Source organism: Lithobates pipiens, unplaced genomic scaffold (genome assembly GCF_037356315.1).
Source record: "Lithobates pipiens isolate NorthernLeopardFrog02 unplaced genomic scaffold, aLitPip1_a1.2 Scaffold_16, whole genome shotgun sequence".
NCBI classification, from domain to species: domain Eukaryota; kingdom Metazoa; phylum Chordata; class Amphibia; order Anura; family Ranidae; genus Lithobates; species Lithobates pipiens.
In genome coordinates, this window is record NW_027507748.1 from 571,908,229 (window position 1) to 571,924,336 (window position 16,108).

At 44.0% G+C, this 16,108-nt stretch overlaps 1 protein-coding gene across 2 annotated transcripts in view; it reads right to left on the bottom strand.

The window, feature by feature from the left end:
* Positions 1 to 16,108, bottom strand: part of LARP4 (La ribonucleoprotein 4) — an 89,000-nt gene that overhangs the window by 21,195 nt on the left and 51,697 nt on the right. For both annotated transcript variants that reach the window (XM_077483729.1, XM_077483727.1), the window contains exons 8-9: positions 9,916 to 9,969; positions 265 to 474 (exon numbers count right to left, since the gene is read on the bottom strand). In XM_077483729.1, the coding sequence (XP_077339855.1) occupies positions 265 to 474; positions 9,916 to 9,969 (264 nt within the window). The remainder of the gene's footprint in view (positions 1 to 264; positions 475 to 9,915; positions 9,970 to 16,108) is intronic.

Consider the following 16,108-nt stretch of genomic DNA (forward strand, 5'->3'; position numbering starts at 1 on the left):
AGGTTCAACATTCATAGACTGAGCAAAAAGGTGCTGTCAGGGGCCAGTAATGATTATCATCCAGGTCTCTGAGAGCTGTACAAATTTAAAAATTTAAGAAACCTCTCGTGTATGAATGTGAACCTTTCTTCCCTCCAGGCGCAAGTTATCATCACTGGGCCACAGACTACCAGAGAAAGAAAATAGCACTGTAGTCTATTCCAACAGAGTGGTGTTTTATTATAAGCTGAAGTAAACATCTTTATATTGTGAGCAGCTGCTTACCAGCGGTGTTTCAAAGTAAGGTGCTGGGCTTGGAGACCATGTTTGAGGCACAAGGTTATAAAGTGAATACTGTTGAGGACTATATACAGGCTGCATAAATAGAGGAGAGGCAAACTGTGCTTGAGTCTGAACAGGCTGAGTGTACACACTGGAGTCCACTGCTCGATATCCATTCTTTGCAAAGAATGTGTTGATGGCTTTTATCCTAGCCTGTTGGAAAACAAACAGAACTGTTAATGTGCATAGATACAAATAAGCTAGGTTTCAACCCTTTGAGAACACAACCTTTCTCTCCATGGCCATTTTAAAACACACAATAGCTGATTAAATGTTAGAACACATGAACGCTTGCTGAAGTATTACACGTATAGATAACTGATCGTAACATGAATAGAAAGCTTTAAGTGCAACTAGTTCTTTTTATTTTACTCTGGCTAGAAACCTTACTACAACCAGGATCATAAAATTCTTGGAGGCAGTTACTGGGCACTTGGTTCCTATTAAAATAGGCTTGCCCCCAAGATGAACATCTACAAAGAACCCTTTAACCTACATACAGTGTAGGTAAACAAGCTCTTGGGAATCTAGGCATCGCCACTTTGCCAGGGAAAAAAAAATAAAAATCTATATATAATATAAAAATCTATACACACACATCTCTCTCTATCACACACTAAATATATATATATACACACACACACACATCTCTCTCTATCACACACTAAATATATATATATATATATATATATATATATATATATATATATATATACACACACACACACACACATATACATATATATATATATATATATATATATATATACACACACACATACATACACACACACACACACACACACACATATATATACACACACACACACACACTGAGGCGGGATAGGAAATGTTCTATGGTCCAGTGGGGGGAGAACTGCGAAAGACTGAAAACGGTTGGCATTTCAATGCAACCAAAGCACGGTTGTCAATTTAAAAAGTTAGCACACTGAATTTCTGCCTAATTACAGGGTGTTTTTCTAGAATTAAACAATTCTACACCAGGGATAAGACTTTGGGAAATGTGCAGGTATTGGCTTCTACATTTTGGTCAAACGTTTAATTATTCCCCTGAACTGCAGTTATGACATCTTTTAATACACCACAAATCTGGTGGTGGGCTACTATGCACTACTAGCCCATTATGCTTTACATTTGCAGGGAAATAAAGAGGAAGTAAAACCAACCAGGGTTTACTTCCTCTATAAAGTGGTATTAAAAACAAAAGCAAATTTAACATATTGCTGCAGCTTACCAATTCTTAGACGCAGTGGCTGCATTCGTGTGCGTTTTTTGGAAACAGTCTATTGATCTGAACAGTAAATCTGTCTTTAAAACAGAACAAGCATTCCTGCAGATATGGCAGGTTGAGAAACCATTTACCACTGACAGGTGCTCTAATTGCTTGTAAATATTTTGCTAGAGCTTGGCTTCAATTTTATTTAAATCTGCTAGAACATCCAACACCCCCCACACAATGCTGCTGCCCATAAGTGTGTTGCTTCATCTAGAGTGTGGGCCCTTAAACACAGGTGATACAATAATGGGCAGACCATATCTAAAAGGATACGCAAGCTGCATTATATAAAAAAAAAATTTGGTGTTTAAAAATCCCTTTAGGGTCTTAAACCCTTATCCCCGACATGCACAAGTAAACACTGGGCACACAATTCTATATCTTGCAGAAATAAAAACCAAAAAAATAAACTTTTTTTGAGAAAACAAAGTACACCAGTAAATTTAGGCAGCAGAAATCCTGACCAACACTGCTTAAACACAATTTTGTACTGAACAAAAACCTTCTCAAAATCCATTGAGGGGCTCAGCTAAAAAGTGTTGTAAAGGCAGGCGGTTTATCTTAATGCATTCTATGCATGGAGATAAAAAGCCTTCTGTGTGCAGCAGCCCCCCTAATACTTACCCGAGCCCCATCTGTCCAGCAGCATCCACGAGTCCCTCAGCCACCTAGGACTCCCTCTTGACAGGCACAGCAGCGGCACCAATGGCTCCCGCTGCCAACAAACTCAGTTACCCAATCAGGAGAGAGGGGGGTATAGCCAGGGCACAGCTTTGTGTCTGGATGGATACACAGAGCTGCAGCTCTGCTACCCCCATAGCAAGCTGTGTGCTATGGGGGCACTCAAGAGGGAAGGGCCAGGAGCTCCAGTCAGGGACCCAAGATGAGGATCCGAGCTGCTCTGTGCAAAACGAACAGCACAGAGCAGGTAATTATGACTTTTCTATTAAAATAACGACAGACTTTACAATCACTTTAAATAGATTGTAAAGGAAAAAAAAAAAACACCATGTCATACTTGCCTGCCCCGTGCATTGGTTTTGCACAGAGCAGCCTTGATCCGCCACTTCAGGTTCCCCGTCGGCGATCTGGGCCCCCCTTTTTTGCTGAGTGTCCACTCCCGAGCTGGTTCTCTTCATTCACGTGGCCAGGAGGGTGGCTCAGCCCAGCCCCCTGCTCCCGTCTCACTGGTGTGACTGACAGCAATGGGAGAGACCTGGGAAAGCCTCAGGTCTCGTGCACATCGCTGGATTGACATCGGGGTAAGGCAAGTATTAGGAGTGGCTGAGTGTAGAGCTGCACACTGAAGGTAAAAACTTTTATAACTACTTTAAAGGTAAAAAGCTTAGGGTTATACTACTACCTACATAAATGGACACTAGACATTAAACAAACCTGAAGAAAAGCCCTCTAGAGGCTATAGGCCTTACCACCGACTCAGTTGCAGCAAAAGTCCAAAAAAGGATGAAAAAGTATAAGGGGAAGGGGAGCTGTGGCGCTTACAGGAAATAGACTTCTAGAATGTAAAAAAGGCTTTTTATTGACTGCATATGTAAAAGCAGGCAGGAGCAAACAGTCCCAAACAGGCATCCAAACAAAAACACCAACTGTATTAGCCATTTACACAGAACCCTTCAAGGAAAATAGCATTTTGTCAAGGCAAACAAGGTCCAGATGACAGCTTAATCTTTGACAGAGATCTGGTGATATTGGGGGGGGTTACACCTCACTGTCCTAATGGTGTGGACAGTTGAGATATTCATCATGCAACTGGTTGGCCTGCACAATGAATGAGCTGTCAAAAACACTTTGACTATATGGAAAGCCAAAGCTTTTAAAACCTCCAGGAAATGGTGTAAACGCAGTTGTGACAAAAAGCAAATATAAAAATTTGAAACCTGAGCTGCTGCTCAAATTTAAGTGTGCCACACACATATCAAGTTTAAAATAAAAAATGATTCAGGGCTGCATTATATCCACCATATGCTTAAAAATAAATAAATAAATAAATAAATAAATGGTGTGTTGAAATAGTCAAACGCTCCATTTTACACTTTTTCCACAATCTCAAAGGCACCTTGTGCTGCACCCCTTGTTAGCACTAGCAGCTCACAAATTTAACCCAAACATGTCCCGTTATGTATTAGATGTACCAAAACTAAGAATTGTAACAAAGTAATCCAGTGAACTACACTCCAGCGAAACCAAAGGCAAAATCCAGAAAACTAAGCCTAGAAACTATAGTGCTTTCCACAGAACCATTTTAGTGATAGAAAGGTGGAAAAATAACTTGCATTAAAATGTGCACCACAGATCAATAGTATAAAATCCTTCAGAGCGGCACGGAGCAATGTATAAAAGCTGAAGCTTGTGGAGCGATTCCTGAGTATCTGTTGCAGTTTACACCGACCCCTTTTAAAGGGGATGGGCATGCCTACAATTCTTCAGTGTTCTCTCTTCTGGTGCTCTCTGGAAAAGAGGTCCTGCATTACTGGCTCTGCCTCCTATATGTTAAGTCACTGGGCATAAAACAGGACATTTTCTCTAGAGTGGGGCAGAAAGGAACATGGAGAAATTATAACCAAGCTCAAAAAGGGACAGTAAAAATTTTTTTGAAGCATCCTTCGTAAAAATAACAGTCTCATGTCTTTTGGAGTAGGATGCTACAAGCTTGGTACATTCTTTGGGCAGTTTCTCCCATTCTTCTTTGCAAGACCTCTCACGCTCAATCAGGTTGGATGGGGAGTGTCAGTGAACAGCCATTTTCAGATCTCTCCAGAGATGTTCAATCGGGTCAAGTCTGGGCTCTGGCTGGGCCACCCAAGGACATTCACAGAGTAGACACATTAATCTTGGCTGTGTGCTTAGGGTCAGTGTCCTGTTGGAAGATAAACCTAAGACCCAGAGCGCTCTGGAGCCGGTTTTCATCAAAGATGTATCTATACATTGCTGCATTCATCTTTCCCTCGATCCTGAATAGTCTTTTCAGTTACTGATGCTTAAAAAAAAAAAAAAAAAAAAAACACTTTCCCACAGCATGGTGCTGCTACCAACATGCTTCACTGCAAGGATGGTATTGGCCAGGAGACGAGTGGTGCCTGGTTTCCTCCAAACATGACGCTTTCCCTTCAGGCCAAAGAGTTCAATCTATGTTTCTCATGGTCAGAGTTCTTCAGGTGGCTTTTGACCAATTTCAGGTGTGCTGTCATATGCTTTTTACTGAGTGGCTTCTGTCTGGCCACTATACCATACCACCAAGCCTGATTTGTGGCGCGATGCAGAGATGGTTCTTCTGGAACGTTCTCTCTTCACAGAGAAATGCTGGAGCTCTGTCAGTGTGACCATCGGGTTCTTTTTCACCTACCTAAGGCCCTTTGCCCAGATTGCTCAGCTTGGCTGCCCACTCTAGGAAGAGTCCTGGAGGTTCCAAATTATTTGCATTTATGGATGGAGGCCACTGTGCTTATTGGGATCGTGAATGCTGCAGAATTTTCTTTTCCCAAAATCTACGCCACCAGACAATTACTTGACCTTAAGGCTGGGTTCACACTGCAGCGATGCGGGAATGCCGCAAATCCGCGGCGGGTTCCCGCATCGCATGCCTCCGGGCGGCAGTTCACACTGCCCTATGCGAACTGCTGGGAGTGTCAGTGAAATGTTAATGGCGCCCTGTTAGAAGTTTTTGAGTTAATTAATATTTTAAGTGATAAAAGTTTTTGAAAATATATGCAAGTTATATGTACAGTAATAAAGCATGGTTTCTGAAGGTCACAGAACAGATAGTATAGGGAGCAGTGGTTTTGCTGAGTAGGTATTTATACTTTTGAGTTACTAGTCAGGACAATGGGTGGAGTTATGCTACTTATCTATAGACTGAACCATATTGGGTATATATGCAAATGTGGGTGTTATTAGGATATGCTGACATAACATCTTGAGACAGTATAAGAATGGAGTAGGATTATGAGAGTGAGGGAGATCGGTGGGAAGAGAAGGAATGCTATACTTTGAAAATGTAACACCAGAAGTACCACCTTAGAAGCCAAAACCATGCCATGTTACCAGATGTCAATCTTGTCTTTGCTTATCTTTCTGAACAATAAACCAACTATTGAACGGACGAAGGATTCTTCAATTTCTATTCCTGAAAGTACGTTTGAAATGCCTTGGATGAAGAAATACATATCTCCGCTACACACCCTTTAGGAGAAGGGATACTGATTCACATATTACACAAAGACTTTGCTAGTACTTAAACGCCCCTGTGAGTATAGTAGAATACTAGAGTATTATGTATTTTTCTGTGAAGTGTAGAGTATGTAGAGTTTCCACTACATTTTACGTTTCTACTACATTATATCTACTACTCTAAATCACTTTCTTTCAAACCCCCAGATTAGTTCGCATATCGCAGTGCGATCTGCAAACTCGGACAGGAATCGGATCGCATGGTGTGAACACCCATGCGATCCGATTCTGCTGCAGACCAAAATAAGGGTCCTATGCGAGTTTGGGGCGGGTGCGATGTGAATTCAGCCATACTATCTGTATGGCTGAACTCGCATCGCACAGAGATTGGATGTGATTTGCACTGCGAATCACATACGGTTCTCGTAGCCGCAGCAGCGTGAACCCAGCCTTAATGGCTTGATACAAGCTCTGATGTGCACTGTTAACTGTGGGACCTTCTATAGACAGGTGTGTGACTTCAAATCCTGTAAGCAATTGAATTTACCACAGGTGGACTCCAATCAAGTGTAGAAACATCTTAAGGATGATCAGTAGCCCAATTTTGACTGTCATGGCAAAGGCTGTGAAAACTTTTATACATGTGATATTAAATTTGCAAAAATTTCAAACTTTCATGTTGTCATGGAATATTGTTTGTAGAATTTTGAGGAAAATGTAATCCATTTTGGAATAAGGTTGGAACAAAAAATGTGGAAAAAGTGAAGCGCTGTGAATACTCTGGCAAGCTCACACCACAGTGCATCACCAAGCTTTCATCAGAATCTTTAGGAGGCAGGAAAGTTAAAATAGCAGTTCGGGCATAAACCACGTCCGGCTGCCAGACCCAAACACATAACCAGAGATTTGGGGGACCAGGGGCCAGCCTGAAAGTTACATTTGCAAAAGACGACTTAACTTCTTTACATATGGTCAATAGGCTACAGCTAGGTACACAGTAAGCCTTCATAGATTAGGACTAGAACACTGTTGCTGTGCTTGGCCTTATAACTCCACAATGAATCACATGACTATTTCAGAGAAAACTCCAGCATATTTAGAACTGTGGAAACTGGCACTTTGCTGGCTGAAAAAACAAGAATTCAGGGCATTCTCAAAGACACCAATGTATCCAATGAAATGGGAAAACCTGAGCTTGTTGGCTGACAGAGTTAACAGGAAGCATACTCATCCTTAGGAGGCCAAGAAAAAGCAGGTGTGCAGTGGGTGAGGTTATAGCCTCTAGTGGACTGGTCTTCAGTTTTCTATGTGCTTGGTGTCCATTTCTCCTATAGGTGGCAGTACAACTTTAGATGTTTCGTCATTAAAGAGGAGGGCCGGTTAGACGAAAAAAAAAAAAAAAAGTCAGCAGCTGCAAACACTGCAGCTGCTGACTTAATCAACACACTCACCTGTCCAGGGCGCCCGCGATGTCGGCCGCCCGAGGCCGACCCGTCCCTCGGGTCCCGGCGCCGCCATTCCTTGTAAGGGAAACAGGCAGTGGAGTCTTACGGCTTCACTGCCCGTTTCCTACTGCGCATGCGCGAGTCCCGCAGCGCTTTCTGAATCGGACGCGCTGTGTTCTGGAACACACAGTTCCCAGAACACAGCGCGACCCATTACCCAGAAGACGCCGCGACAAAGACAGAAGATCTCCGCGGAGGAGGAAGTGGAAGATTAGGAGAAAGTGCCTAGCAACAGGCATTTCTGGTAAGTAAAAAAAAATAAAATTTTTTCATTTTTTTTAAATATTTTTTTGTAATTTTTAATATTTTTTTTGTTTTCAGGGTGGCCCTCCACTTTAAGCTACAGCATATTCCTCAATAGATCAGAAGAAAATAGTGTATGCCTATCAATTGTATTACTTAGCACGTTAGATAGCTAAAAATAATCTGCATAATTAGCTTTCACCTGATCTGAATTTTAGTCCTTATAATATAAGCCTCTATATGTTAACTTTACAAGTGAATGTATGCTTGCTACAATAGCCAAAAGTGGATTTTAGTAGACTTAACTTAAACCGGTTATTTTAAAGTGGAAGTAAAGATAACAAATAAAAAATCATCTCACTGCAAGGTAACGTCATAATGTGCTGGTATGCATGGCATACAGAATTATGAAAGACTGACCTTGAAACAAGGTCATTCCCCTCTAGGTGATCTGTGTGCATTACAAGGATTTTAACAAACTGTTGCAGATTCCTACCTTTTGTTATTCTGAAGAAATCACTGTTTGTGTTCATGTGGGAAAGTGAAACCAATGGGAGTGGTTTCATAATTAGCTGCTGCAAGACACTGAGGAAAGCTGCTGGGCCTGCATTCCTATAGCCATGATTTCCTACTGGGAGTAGCCAACCCAAAATGACATTTTTGTTGCAGGGGATGCCCGAAATCTGACTTGCATCTTAGTGCAGACTTCTGGAAAAGTCAGTGAGCCAATCACACAACAGGAAATTATGTTTCTGGAGGGCATTCTGTACACAGAATAACTCCGGGTAGCCATATTGCATTTTACAGAAAATTACAGAGCTGCACATTGAAAAGGAAAGGCCATTTTTAACAGCATCCAGCTACAATATGACTTGTGTCACAATTGTATATAGGGAATCGACCAATATCGTTTCAGTGCCGATACGATAGTTAATTTTGGCAACCTCTCAGGCCAATAACTGATATTGTCCGCCAATATTTTGTACATCCAACCAGCTCACTATCGCCATATTGTAAAATGACAGCGGCAGGAACTGTTCCTCCCTCCGGGTGGGCGTCATAATCTGCTTTCCGGCATTGTGGTGAGCGTGCCGCATCGCTGGGGACCCGATGCGCGTGCTCTGCGGCTGCGATGTTCGCCCGCGATTGCCCAGCAACACAAAACCACGTCCTGTCAGGGGAGAGCCGTTTGTGACAGTCGAGTGGCCACTGAGCTGCATCGGGTTATTGCAATAAAGCTGACTGTCCGCTTTAACCACTAGAGATCTGCGCTATAGCCAAATGACGGCTACAGCGCGGACCTCCTTTGCCGGGACGACGTCTATTGACGTCGTCTGGTGCACGAGCAGCCTGTGCTTTGTGAGTCTATGAGACTTGCCTGATCACGGATCCGAGCAAGGGGTCGATCCCGACCCCTTACCACGTGATCAGCTGTCAGCCAATAACAGTTGATCATGTGATACAATGGAGCCGGTAATAGGCTATTATAAAAAAAAAAGCCGATCACCGGTGGCCATGATCGGGACATCAGTCCCGATCACGGCCAGCTTACCAGTGCCCACCTCAGGAATAAAGAAGTGCCCCCCGTAAGTGCCACCCAGCAGTGCCCACAGTGCCACCCACAATCTGCCTCAACGGTGCTGCACCCTGTGCCACATATCTGTGCCCATCAGTCCCATCTACCAGTGGTGCCCATCCGTGCCTATCAGTGCCGCCTCATCAGCGCACTTCAATGAAGGAGAAAAATGACCTGTTTGCAAAATTTTATAACAAACTATTAAACATGATTTTTATTTTGCATCTTTTTTTGTTTAGCAAAAAATAAAACTCGCAGCTGTAATTAAATACCACCAAAAGAAAGCTCTATTTGTGGGAAAAAAAATGATAATTTCATTTGGGTACAGTATTGTATGACCGCGCAATTGTCATTCAAAGTGCATCAGCGCTGAAAGCTGAAAATTTGTCTGGGCAGGAGGGGGGTTTAAGTGCCCAGTAAGCAAGTGGTTAAAGAACGGTATGGGGTGATGCCAGCAGCTGCATGCATCACCTCGGTAAACCCCCTTGATGCAAGATCGGCAATATCAGTCTAGTTTGCAACTGATACAGATTTTTCAGAAAATGCTGATATCAGCCTGCAATAATAAGCCTTACCGATAATCTGTCAATCTTTATTGTATACGCTATATTTTTTCTTTATTTTCCATGAAATGCACAAAAGCTGTAACAGACATGGGCAGCCAGTGTAAATGTCCATTTTCTGACCAAATGCACATATGGACAGGCTGCTCTCGGATTTCAAACACTTTTAAAGTCATTACATGACCAGCATAATGACGGTAGAATTTGTTTAAAGTAACTTACCATTATTGGCTTGTCCTGAAAGGTTTTAACTTCTTCCCTTAGATATTTAAATGCCTGGACAAAGAAAAAAAGGTTAAATCTAAAGTTGAAATTGAAAACTGAGGTGACAATTACATTTCTGCAAAATTATTGGACATTGTATCTACTTCATCTATGACTAAATTCAAAGTAATCCAGCGCAATCAGCATAAATATAGATGTAAACCCGGCAGCCTTTCAGGCAGCAAAGTCTTGCAACAGTTTTTAATTTGTATTCTAGCCTCTTGAGTAAAAAACTGTACAAGATTGTAAGATTGTAGATTTTTGGTTAAATCTCTCCTAAACAGAACACCATTAGCACTAAACCATTTTAGATGCAGCTAAAGTTTAGAAAAGGCACTGCACAAATCTCTGCCACAGCATCCACAGAAGATGGGTATTTTTTTAGTTTTGTGAATTAAGCCAATTTCCCAAATTGGACAATTTGGCATTAACTTTACCACTTTAACAAGGGGGAACTTAAAAAGACCCCTATGAGGTCTAGGGACATCAGGGGTCAATAAGACTATGACTGCTGTACCTCTTCATCTGATCAAGCTCAGAGCGTGCTCGATTTGCTGTGAACCCAGCTTTTTAGACATGTTTTGTTTAGACAGCATTGAACTGAGCACTTCTAGTCTTACTGTGAACCGAATAGCACAAGTCCTAGAAAAGTCAGTAAGTGGCTCTACATCCTCCAGACCACTTGCTGGAGGCAGCCATGAGCTTATTGTAACCTTTCAAGTCTTGACATACTAGACACCTACAAAGTGTTAAAGAGGTTATGAATATCTACACGTTAAAATGCTAGGGTGAATTTACCCTTAATTTAACTGTAATTTAACCGTAATGGAAACCTGTTCGAAAACACAGGGTCTGCCATTCTAGACCCCTCCTGAAAATGCTGACTGGCTGCCATGCTGATTTAATGATTTTATTACTAGAACCATAGACCAGAAAAAATATGAGAGCTTTGATTTGTATGCTTGTTCCATGAGGCAAATATTAAAGAGGAAGTAAACCCTAGTGGGTTTACTTCCGCTTTCATTCCCTGCAAAGGTAAAGCATAATGGACTAATATGCATCGCATAGTAGTCCATTATGTGTCACTTACCTGACAGGAGCCAGCGAAATTCGCCGCTGTCCCCTGTAGTATGGCGCATCCATCTTCTCGGTGGGGTCTCGCTGCTCCCCTGCTGTCATTCGCCGAAGCAGCGATGACGGCACTACCATGCATACGCACAGGAGCCGACACGCGCGGCATCTTCGCCATTGACGATGCCGCGCTCAGTGTGCCTGCACACCGCTGTCTACGGCGCATGCGTGGTAGACAGCGGTGCCATTCTTCAGGCAAATATCTCCTAAACCGTATAGGTTTAGGAGATATTTCTTGGACCTACAGGTAAGCCTTAATCTAGGCTTACCTGTAGGTCAAAGTGTGTTGTAAGGGTTTACAACCACTTTAAGCCAAAGATAGCCAAACAAGCACACAATGATGACTATATGGGTTATACGCCACCTACTGGTGGATGGACACTGGCAGAAAGTCAAACAGGAAGTCCACCCCTATATAACCCCTCTTACACAGGAAGGGCCTCAGTTTTGTAACAAAGAAATGAATATCCCAAAAGATGGGAGGGACCTCCGTGTCCCATGATGTACTCAAAGAAAAGGATTTTGCAGGCAAGTATTATGGGGGAAAAAAAAATGGGATTTATGACTTACCGTAAAATCAGTTTCTCTGAGTTCATTGACAGCGCTTCCTTATTCAGAACCATAGGGTTATATCGCCCCCTACAGGTGTAGGACACTAGGCAGAAATGACTTTGCTACGCCCATGGGCAGTCCTAGGCGATATGCACCCCTTTGCTATAGGCTTCAGTTATGCAACAAGCAGTATCAGAAGTATTAAAAATGCCAGAGGGCGGTGCGGTGTCTATTAATGAACTCAAACTGATTTTACAGCAAGTCAAAAATCCTATTTACTCATTCGTTCATTGACACACTGTGGTGGACCTGTAGCTCAACGAGAACTGGATCCCAACCTGAACCTTAAGGAAAAAAAGACCTTCACAAGGGAAAATGCCCTCCAGACCACAGCCTGCAGAACCTTGCAGCCAAAATGGGTCTGAGTCACCATCTGATCCATCTAGAAATGGTCACCAAGGAAGCAGACTGGCCCTTTTTTGGCCTGTCCGCTATCACGAACAGGGAGTCTGGCCAAATGCACCCTGATCGCCGAACGACATCCAAGGTGTGCAAGGAAAATTCCCTTGGATGTAGCGGCCTGGGACATAGGGAAGGCAACACAATGTCTTAACCAGAACAAGTCTGTCTTTCTGAATCACAATGTAGGATAGCACCGCCAATTCCGACAGCCTGCGAGCAGAGGTGATAGCCATTAATAAGGCCACCGTCTGACAGAGAGAGCAGGGGAATTTCTCTAATATTTTCAAATGGAGGCGTCTGTAGAACTGAAAGCACCAGATTCAAGTCCCATGGTGGCCAGGGGGAATCGCACCAGTGGAACCACATCGCACCCCCTGAATAAAAGGTACGCACAAGGGAATGCGAAGCCTGGGGGCATTGAAAGAAAACCACCAAAGCCGACAACTGGCCGTTGATGGTACTCAAGGACAAATGCTTTTCAATTCCCCTTTGAAGAAAAGTCAAAATCCGAGCCACTGAAAAATGTGGGTGAAGCCCCACTGACTCACACCATGAAATGTACGCTTTCCATGTCAGATGATATACCTTCTTGGAAGTAGACTTCCTAGCTTTAAAAAGGGACGGAATCACCAACGCAGGTAAGCCTCTATCCTTCAACACCTGGCTTTCAACAGCCAGGCTGTTAAAGCCAGCGACGGTAAAGCAGGGTGGAAGATCGGCCCTTGGAATAGTAGATTCCCCCCCTTGAGCGGCTGCCGCCAGGGGTCGTTTGCGACCAGACGCACCAGGACTGCCAAGGCCAGTCCGGGGCCACTAGAATGACCAGAGTTCCTTCGGCCTCTATCCTGCATAACAGCTGCGGCAGAAGCTTGAGAGAAGGAAACGCGTAGATCAGATACTGGCCCAGTGAGCCACCTGAGCATCTGTGGCGTCAGCCAAAGGGTCCTGAGACCTGGCTACATACCTCTGCACCTTCCTGTTGATTCAGGATGAGATCAGAACTACCCCTGGAGATGCCCAGAGCAAACATTTGATGAAATACCTCCTGATAAAGGGACCACGCCCCTTGGTACAACACACTGAGGTAATCCGCTTGCCAGTTCACTCCTGGAATGTGAATGGTGGAGACCGCAGGGACAAAGCTGCCCACCGTAGAATGCCAACCAACACTCCTTCTTCCTCCCTGGTGGTTGACATAGGCCAATGTCATGGCACCATCCACAGCAGCCGAATCAGATTGAGGATCTGATGAGAAAGATGAAGCAGAGGAAGGCTTCTTGCTAGCCCGCCACTCAATAGCCACCTCTGACACACAGGACTCCAGGGCTGCCATCAGTGTGTCAGATGGCTGGGACTCATAGGGATCTGCAGCCTCCAATAGGGGGTCAGGTAGGGAAACATGCTACAGAGACTTAGTGGGGGGGGGGGGGGGGACACCCTGCAATGTGACACCCTCCACGATAGCGGATCCTGCAGCAGAGAGGAAGGACCCCACCAGCATATCACTTGCTGCCTCAGGTATAGACCCGCACACGTGGTGTCCGAGCAAGAAGAAAACACAGGAGTCAGCCAAGTTACAAGGGGATCTTCTACCTACTAAAAAATGCTGTTCTAGGCTACACAGTAATGGCTGCCATTGCCTGAGCACAATATCCACCATATAATGGCCACCAGCCAAAGGAAGTCAGGCACTAGGGGAAAAGACGCCAGTTACGGCAAAATGGCCGCAATGCACAAAGCTGCCACAGATTCAGATGAGAACCCTGCAGCCTCCAGGATGAACAAGAGAGACACTGGGCCCAGTGCCTCCAGGACTAAATCTCTCAGTTGGTTCAAAAAGTGGCCTCTGCAAGGACAATCAAGCTCAAATTCAAGTACCAAGGACACAAGAATGGCTTGACAAGCGAGACTGAGAAACAGGCCCTGGGAAAAAAAAATCTATAGGGAGGAACCCTGACCGTTAACGCTACTTAAGGTAAATCTCCTTTCCTCTACCAACTGGAGAAAAAAAAAATCTCCCATTCACATTTCTGTGGGTGCCACTTCCTGGATTCAACCCAGGCAAAAAAATATTTTCAATTCCTGGATTGAAGTTTCCGCAAAGCTGGCTTCCAGGGGCTCAACAGTGCTGCGATGCAGGACTCAAGACCATTAAGTCCTGCTGGACTGGGAGTGTCCCAGGAGCGACCCCCGCAAGACTCACTATGTCAGTGTACCAAGCCCTCCTGGGCTAATTAGGCCATCAGTGTTACCCCCTTCTAGATTCTTCACAAAAGATGTGGCAGAAGTTGAAACGGAGGGAAAGCATTGAATAAGGGAGAACTGGTCCCTAAGGCATTACCAGTGCATCTACCTTTATTGCCAGAGGGACCCTCGTCCCAGACACAACCTGTCCCAACCTGTTGTAGAACTTGGAATCTAGTAGATTCACCTATATCATTCCCCGTCACTATTCTATACCTGGAATATGCAACAATAAGAGACAGCACTTGTGCTGCCCCATACAGAATGTGGTTCCCCTTCCTGAGTCGAACTCTTGGTGAATATATATATATGCGCAATGGATTTCCCGGTCAGAAACTACAACTGGTTTGCGCCATAAACCACAACAAGGCGTACTGGCCAAAAGCGTCAAGATATTGATGGGCAGTATACGCTCCTATGAAGTTTAGTGAACTGTAGTTTTGCAAGTATGTACCTGTTCAAATGCACCAGGCCCCATACCATTTGTGCTAAGTACACAGTACTCAGACCAAATACTTTGAAGTGCACTGTTAGGGGTGTATCGACACTTGTACAGGCCCCCCGGATTAAGCAGTATATAATCGTAACTTGCCTGGCCACACAGATCTCCCATAGTAAGTACTCACTTCACTAGTATCTATGGGCTGCTATGTCTCAAGAGGCCCTGCGGAAGCTGTCGACCGACCACATGGCTTTAACATGGCCACCCAGCAACTTCCCGCCTATATAAAAATAGGCCATACTGAGCGAGCCTACGCTCTCGTGGCTTAAGGAGAAACAGCAGCCCACACGACTAAAAAGTACACAGCATGATTAAACAGCACACAATTCTAAAAAGAACCATCCAGACCTCCAAGTATGCTCCAAGAGCACATGCATCACAGTGACCATGCCACCCTTCAGACACTGGTGAAAAAAAATAAAAACTGAGGCCCTTCCTGCGTAGGAGGGGTTATATAGGGGTGGGCTTCCTGTCAGGTCCATCCACCAGTAGGTGGCCTATAACCCATATAGTCATAGTTGCTGTGTCCCGTGATTTATGATATATATATATATATATATATATATATATATATATATATATATATAAAATACAAATGGCAGTATGTTCCTCACAGGTCTCTAAAGCGGAGCTCCACCCTAAAATTGAAGGTCCACTCATTGGAACCCTCCCCACCTCTGGTGCCACAATTGGCACCTTTCAGGGTGAGGGGGGTGCAGGCACCTGTATAATCCAGGTATCTGCACCCACTTGCAGGACAAGCTAGTCGCAGATGAACCACCCCCCCCCCCCATTTTGTTCTGGGAGACACACAGTTCCCACGACACAGCGGGGACCAGTGGAGACGTGCAGCGCGACTCGCGCATACGCAGTGAAGCCGCAATGGTTCACTTCCCGATTCCCTGACAGAGGATGGGAGCCAAACACGAGCGATCGTCCGTCATCTGCTGCAGACATCGCTGGACCCTGGGACAGGTAAGTGTCAGTTTATTAAAAGTCAGCAGCTTGCAGTATTTGTAGCTGCTGACTTTTTTTTAAAGGTGCAGCTCCTCTTTAAATAGAACGAGTGATACTTTGTTAAACAATGTTAAGGACTATAAAGCTGGAGCTTATAAAAAGGAACATTACAATGCATAAAATATTCACTTGTGGCCATAATTATGCTGAAATACTCACTGGAAAAAAAAACAATTTTTAGCACTGTCTTGACCTCTTTAAGACTTCAAGTAAGCCAGAAAGAAAAAAAAAATAAAAAAATAA